The 11,218-nt window shown below is 44.4% G+C and overlaps 2 protein-coding genes across 2 annotated transcripts; one reads left to right on the forward strand and one right to left on the reverse strand.

Annotated features, from left to right (window-relative positions):
- Positions 1–1,063: 1,063 nt before the first annotated feature.
- Positions 1,064–6,148, forward strand: LOC120449361 (protein rhomboid). Its single transcript, XM_039631775.1, has 4 exons — positions 1,064–1,353; positions 2,643–2,999; positions 3,709–4,126; positions 4,266–6,148. The coding sequence occupies exons 2-4, from the start codon at positions 2,664–2,666 to the stop codon at positions 4,577–4,579; spliced, it is 1,068 nt and encodes a 355-aa protein (XP_039487709.1). The 5' UTR covers positions 1,064–1,353; positions 2,643–2,663; the 3' UTR covers positions 4,580–6,148.
- A 1,928-nt stretch (positions 6,149–8,076) lies between these two features.
- On the reverse strand, positions 8,077–9,355 carry LOC120448567 (N-alpha-acetyltransferase 30). The gene has a single exon (XM_039630623.2). It carries the CDS (start codon positions 9,304–9,306, stop codon positions 8,692–8,694), a length of 615 nt encoding a protein of 204 aa, XP_039486557.1. The 5' UTR covers positions 9,307–9,355; the 3' UTR covers positions 8,077–8,691.
- Positions 9,356–11,218: the final 1,863 nt, after the last annotated feature.

Genomic DNA, 11,218 nt, shown 5'->3' on the forward strand with positions numbered 1-11,218 from the left:
TTTCGGATTCGAAACCGGGACATGTTCTGCATTGCTGAGCCGATACTCCTGATTTGCATTTTGGGCCACTTGCTGCTGTGGCACGTTCCCTCAGAACAACAGAATTATAAAAGCAATGCTTTAGTTATTGAACAAAACGGTTACGGTCAATAGACGACTGTTTTAAGTGCGGCAAATAGTTTGGCCACTATTTGTCCAACTATTTAGGAACTCACTTCGATTGTGAGCAATCGCCAGGGAACAATTCGGAAGTGCGAAGCTATAGAAAAAGCGACTGCCAGTCCCGATTTCATCATCTTTAATTGTGTTACCAATTTGTTCGACTTTCTTGTCTTTGTTTAGAGGCATCAACGGGCAACTAAGCAAAACAATGGCAAATTCATTTCAGTAGAAATAAAAAACACTTGCCTGCCTGAATTTCGCAATATTGCTTAAACCCTTTTTATTGAGCGGTTTTGAGTACTTTTAACCAAGTAAAAATTCTTTGACGAAGGTGCTCTTCTAGTAATCACACGTACGTTAATATATGTATACTACAAGTTATAATAAGAAAATGGTTTAATTTGTCAAGCAGTTTCAAATCGGCTTTGCTGATAGGCAATTAAGCGCAACAGCCTTGCTAGAATTTCGCAACCTTGCAGAGATTAGACCTCAGATCTGCGTAGTAAGCGATGACACAGCGCAGATCGCTGGAGATCGTTAGTCAGTGCTGTGGCATTGGTAAGAAATGCTGGGCCGTCTTTGTCTGGATGAGTCATTCACCGTTATGTGGCAACCGGCAGATGGGGAAACCGGTGTGACTAACCAGCGACCAACAATCGATCCAGCAAGCCATCGAACCGCTCGCCTCGAGCTGCAGCAGTCGAGTGACTGTGACTGCAGTGCACCCACACAAGATGCGGATGTGCCATGCAACCCTTATACGGCCGCACCAAAACACAACGTGTTCGAGTTGCAAGCAGCAAGCGGCGGCTCTCTCTTATACTGCACGACCATCGAGCATCGAGCATCGAGCACTTATAAAGGCCGGCTGCCTTCGCATTCGAAAGTCAGTTGCGTGCGAGCCGCGAGCGCGAGATCATCAAATTGAAAGAAAGTCGGACTGCGACTCGAAAGAAAACTGAAGGAAATATTCAAATTGTCGTGTGTGTGGGTGCAAGCAGAAAATATATCTTAAGAATATCAAAATACAAGCTCCTGAATTTACGAGCAACAAAACTAAGTTACCAATGTGTGAGCCGCAAAAAGCGAGTGTAAACCGTGCGAATATGCCAGCTAACTAAAGACATTTGGATTACAAAAAACCCCACGCATTTTGGATTATAACATTGCGACAGGCAGCAAAAACCTAAGGTAAGCCCAGAGCCCCGACCCTAATGAGAATATACGCGACAGATACAACATACAACATATGAGTTGTGAGATACTAGATACAAGATACAAGAGAGCTGCAAGAAATGTGCAAATTGCAATAGAAATTGTCACAGCGGCAAAACAAAAGCATTTCGACTTAGAGGCGTAATGAGTTTGTTCAACCTGTGTGCGCGCTCTCTTTCGCACCCTTTGACCGTTTTTTAGGGGTGCGAGTGCAGCAGAAAGCATAAAAAATGCAAATTACACCGCGGGCCATGTGAAACTATGTTTCTGACCAGACCAAACAGAAACAAAAAATGCAAAAGAAGAAAGAAGGCCGAATGAATTAATTCATTATGTCTTAAAGCGCGCTTTCGACATCTCTTCTTCATGCTCGCATGGACATTCGGTGCAGTCTGCAATTAAAGTTAATAAATAAATTAATTAATAAGCGGTCGACTGCGATTTCGTGCCTTATTGAAATTGCTAGGCAACCGAAGGGAAACACAAGAAAAGAGCGCCCACTCACTTTTTCGAGCAGTGTAGGTAGCAGACACAAAAGCAACAACGGTGCGTGTGTGCAATGCGACTTGAAGAGTAAGCGAGAGGGGCATATGCGAACACAATGAGTGGAAGTGGGAGAAACGCGTTTTTGAAGTTTTTTTTTCTTGTTGAGCAAGGCAATGAATTTGTTATTTTTTTTGTGACGAACAATTGTTTGGGGAATTTAAGAAGATTTGTGCTGTGACTGTAATTGAATCGAATGCGATTAACATAATTTGTGAGGAAATGCCTCTGGGCAATGAATTACAATAATGCCCGGCCATTAGCTGATTAGTTGGCCATTAGCGAAGATGATTTCAGGGCTGAAAGTGCAGTTTATGTAACGGCGAAGTATCTTCAAGTTTGTCCAGCTAATTTTGGACGAGAAAAGCAAACTTGGCCCATCAAATTTTATGGTTAGCTCTCTCACAAGCTGACCCAGTTTTCCCTTCGGGGGAAAACCAGGAAGTTGCAGGCATCGGCATCGGCATCGGAATCCATGTCCCAGACCATAAACAAAATTCTTGCCCACAAAAAGCATGCTTTTCCTTTGCTTTTCTTTTCATTTCTTTTATTTCTGCTGCATTTCCCCTGCTGTTTTACTCTGAAGTCTGCCGTCTGAAGTGTTGTAATTGCTCTTGTTTTGTACTGCGTTTTATGAATAACTTATGCACTTAATTGATTTTTGTTTATTGTTCGGTTCAAGTTAATTAATTACACACTTTATGCGCTCCGTCTTTCTCCAGAATTTCTTCAACGGCGCCAGCATGGAGAACCCAACACAGAATGTAAACGAAACCAAGGTGGATTTGGGCCAGGAGAAGGAGGCGGCGCAGGAGGAGGAGGTGGAGCATTCCACCGCCGCCAAGGAGACCATCATTGACATTCCCGCCTCGTGCCCCAGTTCCTCCAACTCCTCGTCCTACGACACCGATTGCAGCACGGCGAGCAGCACCTGCTGCACCCGCCAGGGCGAGCACATCTACATGCAGCGGGAGGCCATTCCGGCCACGCCCCTTCCGGAGGCGGAGGATCTGAGCCTGCTGAAGTACGTCCACCGCCAGCACTGGCCGTGGTTCATCCTAGTGATCTCCATCATTGAGGTAAGCACACACAGTCAACTCAGTTACTCAACCCATTAAATCAAAGGAGCCGCAAACTTTCATCCCATGAGCGATAAAAATGATATGGGGGGCGGAAGGCGACGAAGGGCGGAAGTTTTCCGAGAGTTTTCCTCGCTTTTCGTGTTTCGTGTTTCGTTTTCTGCGTCTGACTCGCTGGCGCCCCCGAAAATCGATTGTAAACAAGTTGAACAACAAACAGCTGAAGGAAAAGCGAACAGAAAAGTTTATGAAACCAGACCGCTCGTAGTTATTTCAAAGGCCAGACCAAAAATTGTCATATGAAAAGCAGTGGAAGATGAGAAGACGGAAATTATAGAAATTGTTAGTTTGATAGCGAAAATGGAAAACTTGTAACATTGAGTTTAAAATACTTGCAAATACACTTTAGAACAAAATCTGGGACAAAAGAAATCAAGAGAGATATGGTATAATGTACTTTTATACATTTTTACATGGTAATGGAAATAATTTGCTTCGTATAGGAACTAGCACGAATATCAAATAAACAGGGCGGCCCACGGGGCGTATGAGTTTAGTTTTTGAAGCCTTGCCAAGTTGGCAGGACTCGCCCTAAGCATTTTCCCAAGACTTTATTTGGGACGTGGTCGCGTGCCAGACAGCAACAACATAAATCAGAGTGAGAGCCCCAAAACTAACCCCCAATTCCTTCCTTCTCTGTCCATTTTAGATTGCCATCTTCGCCTACGACCGCTACACAATGCCCGCCCAGAACTTCGGGCTCCCCGTTCCGATTCCGTCGGATTCGGTGCTGGTCTATCGTCCGGACAGGCGGCTGCAGGTGTGGCGCTTCTTCAGCTACATGTTCCTGCACGCCAACTGGTTCCACCTGGGCTTCAACATCGTCATCCAGCTGTTCTTCGGCATTCCCCTGGAGGTGATGCACGGCACGACCAGGATCGGTGTGATCTACATGGCGGGCGTTTTCGCCGGATCCCTGGGCACCAGTGTCGTCGACTCGGAGGTCTTCCTGGTGGGCGCCAGCGGTGGCGTCTATGCCCTCTTGGCCGCTCATCTGGCCAACATCACACTGAACTATGCGCACATGAAGAGCGCATCCACGCAGCTCGGATCAGTTGTCATCTTTGGTGAGTTTCCCTACTCTTTTTCCCACTCATATATCTTAAGAGTTCGAATTCTTTAGTTTCTTTTTTCCTTTTCAATGATCTCTTACTTTATTGTCGATGATTTAACTAACTTGAATCCTTTCCCTTCTTCCATTTGCAGTCTCCTGCGACCTGGGCTATGCTCTCTACACCCAATACTTCGATGGCAGCGCCTTCGCCAAGGGTCCCCAGGTGTCGTACATTGCCCACCTGACGGGAGCCCTGGCCGGACTCACGATCGGGTTCCTGGTGCTGAAGAACTTCGGTCACCGCGAGTACGAGCAGCTCATCTGGTGGCTGGCCTTGGGTGTCTACTGTGCCTTCACCGTCTTCGCCATCGTGTTCAACCTGATCAACACGGTGACCGCCCAGCTGATGGAGGAGCAGGGCGAGGAGATCACCCAGCATCTGCTGCACGACCTGGGAGTGTCCTAAGTATGAGGATTAGAATCGTCGTCGTCGTCGTCGTCGTCAGCATCCTCGCAGGGATTTAGACTCTGCTACAGCTTCAGCTTCAGGAGAGATCGAGAGACAGAGAGTTGGTGGAAAAGAAAAGTTCACTAAACGATTTAGTTCAAAACTAATTCGATATTCGTTTGGCTTTTGCTTTTCGTTAGCATTATCGTTATCGTTACCGTTTGCAGTTAAACGTTTCAGTTCCGAAACATAGTACACAAACTCAAAACAGAAATAAGAGAAATACACTGGACAAATATGAGGAGAACATAAACCGAAGCCGAAACGTGTAAACAAATGTTGTGATAGAACCAAAGACTGAATTTATTTCGCGTGTAAAAACCAAGTAAAAATCAAGAGGAAAATCGAGAAACCGAACTAATCGCCTCTCACTATGATTTAAATGAGCCCATTATCCATGTTTTCATTTAATGGTTTGCCTGTTTTTCTTAAATTATGTATTTATTGGCCGCAATTAATCCGCATGAATCGAAGCGTCAGCAAACTTTATCAAACTGTTTATACATCCATAAGCATAATCTGCTCCGAACTGTAGGACTTAGCGTTATATTTATATATCTAGGTATAACTAGCCTCCTAACAAATTGTTTCAGATTGTAAATACTATTAAGTCGCACACTAGTCAAACAACCAGAAGAAAAACGATGGAAAACCACAGCAAAGAACCATTCAATTCAGATCAATTAAGCAAATCGAATGAAATTAAATTAAATTAAAGTCACTTAATGCGTTACAAAATCGAGCAAATATTTATCGTAATCCCCTACACACACAGACACTCAAAAGTATTACTAATTATATTTATTTATGGTAGGGCAGCGAGGGTTTATTAATTCGACAATTGAGCGAACTATTTATTTATTTATTTATTTAATAATTTAGTGAAATTCAAACAAACAAGCACGAAAAAACAACAACACAAGAGAGAAAAAACAAACCAATTCAACTGTAAAAATATCCAATTGAAAAATACACACGCAAAGCCAAAGATAAATGAAAATGAAAATAAAAATCAAAACATTTCAAGAATACAACAGAAATACAAAAAGAAGCAAAAGCGTTTTCATTTCCCTCACTTTTCTTTCAGTTTTTGGCTGTCGGCTCGATTTTGCCCACAATTTAAGGGCAATAAATAATCGAGCAAGCAGATTATCAAGATACTTGACATATTGACCGATACACACGCACACAAATCGCCAGAAAATACTCGTATATAGATAGATTGAGATAGCAATGTATATCGTACGCAAATAGAGAAATATTCAAAAAGTAATCGCAGAATGAATCGCAGCTAATCTGGCATAAAAGCCAGCAAAGCGTAAGCCAAAATAGAATCCTTGTGGGCCCCAAAACCCCAAGTTAGCATACTCGATTTTCAAGATAATGGATCCACACACCCCCACTCCCACTCCACCCGAAATAAAATAAGAAAAAAGAAGAAAAACTAGGAAACGGAAATGTTCAGCACGAGACAAGAGAAAAGCAAATAGCAAAAAATTATATATAAATAAATAGGGAGAGAAAAATTGAACAAAAATAAATGTCTAAATTATAAATGAAATTCTCGTTTTCTTGATAAATAACTCAGGGCGGTTGCATTGGATGTGGATGTGCGAGTTGGGGGAACCCAATCAATATTTGCTCCACATAAATATGGGAATTCAAAGCGAAAGGCAAGGCAGCAACTACTAAGACTCGAGGAAAATCCTTAATTAATACCCACTCCGCAGAAGACTTGTGTCAACGAATTTTCCCACTTGAAGGGTGCGACTGTCGTCCGTCGTCCCACCAATCGATATTTGCTCTATATAGGCTGGAGCCGTGGCAAATTGAAAAGCCCCCCATGAAATATGAAGACACAGCATACGAATTTTGTAATAATTCACATTGTCATCAAACATTTCATATTGTATTCAATCCAGCTGGTTTAGCAGGACTTAGTCCATGAATTTCCGAATAGGCATTCCACTCGAAGGACCTTCAGTGAACCAAAAACATTCACTACCTATTTGCGTTTATTCGACTAAGACATACCTATTCTGATTCATAAAGCAATAAGCACTTATTACACAACAAATGCGTAAACTTGATGATCAAGTACACCCAATGGAAATTGATAATATTGATGTTATTATAATTTGGGTAGCATATTAATTTACACAATCATGGGATAAACACACTCTTTTACTTAAGAGTTACTGGATATAATCCCTTTCTTGCTGTGCGCAAATTACAATTATTAATGATGCATAATCAAGGAAGCGTTGCCAAATCAAAGATGCCTGATTACATCTGAGAATTAATAAAACACTTGGATAGCTTAATGAAACTTACACAATTAACGAGAAAAATGAACGAAAATAAGAGAATTTCTATTATGTACATAGAATTAGAACAAATTTTCGGGGTCCCCAAACTGCAATTAATAATTGTGCATAAACAGAGCTGCCTGATTGCACCTGCCAATTAATTTCCGCTTAAATTATACAATTACGGGAGCACAGATACAACAGATAAAGCAGATGTGACTCCAAAACGGGACACAAGCTTAGTGCCATCGCTTTTTGGGGGCGGAGTAGACACTTGCCGCCACTTGCAACTCCCATGCAAGAGGACAGACAACGCCAGTCCAATCCAATCCAATCCAAGCCGAAACGCACCCGGAGAGTCTAGGCAGTTTGAGGAGCAAGATTTATGGTAGACAGGAGCTGCCGCCTCGTGGACATCAAATTGAAATTCAGGCACAATGTCAACAGCAATCGGGGACGAGGTCAGACAGGCTCAGACGACGGCGGCAACTGCGAGTTCGAGTGCGAGTGCGAATGCGAATGCGAATGCAACTTGGAATCGAGAGTCGCTGGCTCTGCGAAGCCGAAAAATCCACATAAATAACGCGGGCATCCAACTGCCCCCTCCAGCCCGTTGGCATCTCGTCCAGCTTGTTTCTGCGAATGGCAGGTGCAACTCAATCAACGCCCCTCGCCTCGCCTCGCCTCGCTGGCCTCCGCGGTGTTTTGCCACAACGTTGCATGTCATCTGTTCGGGCTTCGGTCGCTGGAGCTGTGGACAGAAGCTGCGGCTTCGACTGGGAGCCACCTGCCCAAAAGTTGACTTTGGACGTTTTTGTTTACATTTGGAGGAAAGGTGAAGTGGCGCAGCGAAAAGCTGCCACGGATTGGAATGGAGTCACATTGAGAGTCAGAGTCAAAGCCAGAAGCAGAATCAGAATCAGAGTCAGAGTCAGAATCCGAAACGGATCCAGAACTCAACTGAGGAAGCTGGTAGCAAGTTTTGAGTGGGTATCACAGATCAACGATCTGCAGATCGAACAGAAAGACCTCCGTTGAGAAGCTCCAAGGGTTCAATGTTCCTCAGAGAACTCTGAAGGGAAGCGATGACCTGAAAGAGGTACTCAATCGTTAAGATGCTGCAATTTAAGTAGGGAAAACCTGAACTATACTTAATCCCAATCCAATGTTTATTATTGTATCATTCAGTTAACTGAAAATGAGTTTCGTACTACAGACAATTTAAACCATAATATACGTCAACAAATACTTAAGGACCACCAGAAATTCATTTACTATCAAACGAGCCCCATCAAAACAAACAACTCTAGCACAACGACCTTCTAAATAACTGCTGAAAGACATTCTTCGAGAACTTTGCGATCTCCTCAATCGGTTTGAATGAATCGGAAGGGAATGCCGATGCAGGACCTCCTATCAAAGCATAGCCTTATCGAGGCGACGAGTGCTCCTTAATGTGTCGAGACTTTGACCCTGAGAAGCAATTATCCCTTCTGGTCGATCGGTTTGATCACCCTGCCCGGCATGACTCTTGCCAGTTTCCATCGACATAGCCCGTTTTGCGGCTCAATTAGGCGGCGGAGTTTCATCTACCTGATTTGAGGTGTTCCCGGACTACAGAGTCTCCGCATCTCCTGGGCTACCCAAGTAGCAGCACGCTGGGGCGCTAATTGAAGGGAACGGAGCAAAGGTCATAAGGGCAGACCAACTCGAAACCGATCAGAAGCACTCATTAACAACGGGAAACTGTCTCTAACTACACTAATCCTCGTTCAAGGACAAGGCGCCGTGATCGTGGAGCATTAGCTTCAGATGAAAGGCATCCACGCCATTCATGTAGTAACGCAAAAAACGCCGTTCCCGTATAAATCCCAGACTCTGATAGAGTGCCAATGCAGGTTTGTTGCTCAGCTCCGTTTCCAGGACAATCATGGCTGCGTCCTTCATCGCCATGGCTTCAATCGCCATTTCCGAGAGCGCCTTTCCAATACCCCGCTTCCTGTACTCCACATCCACCGCCAACATGGCGATATAGCCCTGCAGAAGTCCTTCTCTCGTCGCTTCCAACTTGCACACTATCACGCCCACGTAGCGATCTCCATCCAGGGCGAAGAAGCAGAGGTCTGGCCAGTTGTACACAAAGTAGCGATAGGTGTAAATGGAGTACGGCTCGGAAAGCTCCTTGTCGATCAGGCTCATGAGCACCTTCAACTGTGACTCGTCTTGGAAGACACAAAAAGTTATCCCTTCTGACTTTGGGATATCCCTGGGTTCTTGAACGGATGTATCAATCTTCTCCAGACCCTTTTCCTCTTGAAAGGCTTTGGGATCAGAACCCTTTTGAATAAGAACTGCTTCCAATACAGCATCCCCCATTGTATACGACTGTGTTTAGTTTTTAAAAATAAATCACAACATATTTGAGAAAAGCTAACTGCGGAGTTGTCATTAATCGGGAGTGTAAGTTTATATACCTATTTCATATTTAATAGCATCATTTGTGAGCCCAACCCAAAAGATTCACATAGAAAACAAAAGACGCCGCAAAAGAGTGAAAATGTCGTGAAAATTCCTACCGCGACCTTGGTGGCAAGGCACTCGCACAAATCCCAGCAGGTGACAGTCAACGTGGCAGGCTCTAAATAGCATTACCCAGACTCCTGTCTCGCTTCCCACTTTGCCCAGCTCCATTCAGGGCAATTAAGAGGCGCGCCTGGGACAGAAAGAAGGTCGGGGAAAAAGGGGAAACTCCCTGAGCATGTGAAAATTATGAAAATGTCTGCCACGACTTTGACAGTTGGCCTCGCAGAGGGCTCCTTTGTTGTCTGTGCCAGGATGACGACGAGGACGAAGTCGACGAAGAATACGGAATACGGAATTGCCGGCAAGCACGCACAGGTGTCCACCAAGGTGGATGGGTGGTGGATCCCGATCCCTGGGAGCTTCCAGGTGGGTGGTGACAGCTCTGAGCCAAGTCTCCCGCCCTCGGCTTTGCATATATGAAAACTAATTTCGTGTATTAGGTTCGTGTTGATTGTGTTTCCCGGTCCCCTTTGCCTGGCTTTCCCGCTTCCTATTTAACATCCGGATGAGGAAGTGCTTCCCAGCAATGACCTCATGTGACCAATGGTTAATGGAGGGAATGCAACAGAAGCAATTAACCTAAAAGGCCCATAAAGCACACACATGCGGTGGGAGGACTCATTTTGGGAGTAACTCAATACGGGCTTTAAGTCATTTTCTGAACGTAAATCAGATTAGCCTGGCGCTATAACTACAACATTGCTTACTCACTTACCCCGCATTTTGATTTCAGGCCAGTATTGTTTGATTTGTGTCCGGTTTTTCGTTGTTTGCAAGGTGTCCAAGAGAGCCTTGGTAAATCCTTCAGTCGTTAGATTAATTAATATTGGCTCTGCGTCACGAACTTATTGATCCAGAAAATCCGATAACTTTGATTAACACTTGATTATGCCACATTTACTAGAGTTTACCACACATATTTTCTACGTAATTAACAATAGTACAGCAGAATCGGGTTGAGAATTTATATGCACTCGTAAGGCTTATCTTTACAGCAACTCCTTTCATGATATTCTTGCATTATCATAGCTATTTATGGAGTTTCTTTCTTTGAATTCATAGCCGCAACCCTTTAAAAGAGCTTCAGTTCTTTTTCTCTGGCTCCTTGTGTTACGGCTCCCGCTACTCGACTCCGTTTTATAATTGCTCCTGTGGCACGGAAAACGCTGCCTCCCACTCCATTCGGCCGCATTTCTAAGCTTTTTCAAATACCCAACTGTGGCAGAAATTAATTACACCGCCAGGACATAAGGACACTTGGCCTAGGATAGGGAGTTCATGGAGTGTTTAATGAAGCGGTTTAAGTGGCGGGTTTGTGGGGGACAGTCGGCGGCGGCGTTTCACAAAAAAAAGGCGACCAGGCCAACAAATTTCCATATTTGCCCGTTGCAGTTGCCGTCGCCGGCGTCGAGTGAGATAAATGGATGGAGGACAAGTCCTGGGGCAGTTCAGGTGCCTCTTCCCTTTTTCTTTCCACCTCAAGTGGACTTTTTGTCCAGTGCATTCAGTTCATTGAAAGGAGTTCAGAGAGGGACAGGCAAGAGGTTGCTCCTCTGGTGCCGACGTTTCGGTCTCTGTTTGGGCTGCCAATATTTCAGTTGGCCTTATGACAGCTACAAGTGCGCCCCTTGATAAGCATTCCGACGATCCCGGTCCCCATGTCCATGTTGCGGATAAAGCGACGACAACTGGACGATGTGAGATG

This window comes from Drosophila santomea, chromosome 3L, assembly GCF_016746245.2.
Source record: "Drosophila santomea strain STO CAGO 1482 chromosome 3L, Prin_Dsan_1.1, whole genome shotgun sequence".
Lineage (NCBI taxonomy): Eukaryota > Metazoa > Arthropoda > Insecta > Diptera > Drosophilidae > Drosophila > Drosophila santomea.

Excerpts from the sequence above, each read along its gene's own strand:
- LOC120449361 (XM_039631775.1), top strand. The coding sequence starts at position 2,664 with ATGGAGAACCCAACACAGAATGTAAACGAAACCAAGGTGGATTTGGGC. Across the intron at positions 3,000-3,708 it reads TAGTGATCTCCATCATTGAG|ATTGCCATCTTCGCCTACGA; the intron begins GTAAGCACACAC and ends TGTCCATTTTAG. Across the intron at positions 4,127-4,265 it reads CGGATCAGTTGTCATCTTTG|TCTCCTGCGACCTGGGCTAT; the intron begins GTGAGTTTCCCT and ends TTCCATTTGCAG.
- LOC120448567 (XM_039630623.2), bottom strand. The coding sequence starts at position 9,306 with ATGGGGGATGCTGTATTGGAAGCAGTTCTTATTCAAAAGGGTTCTGAT.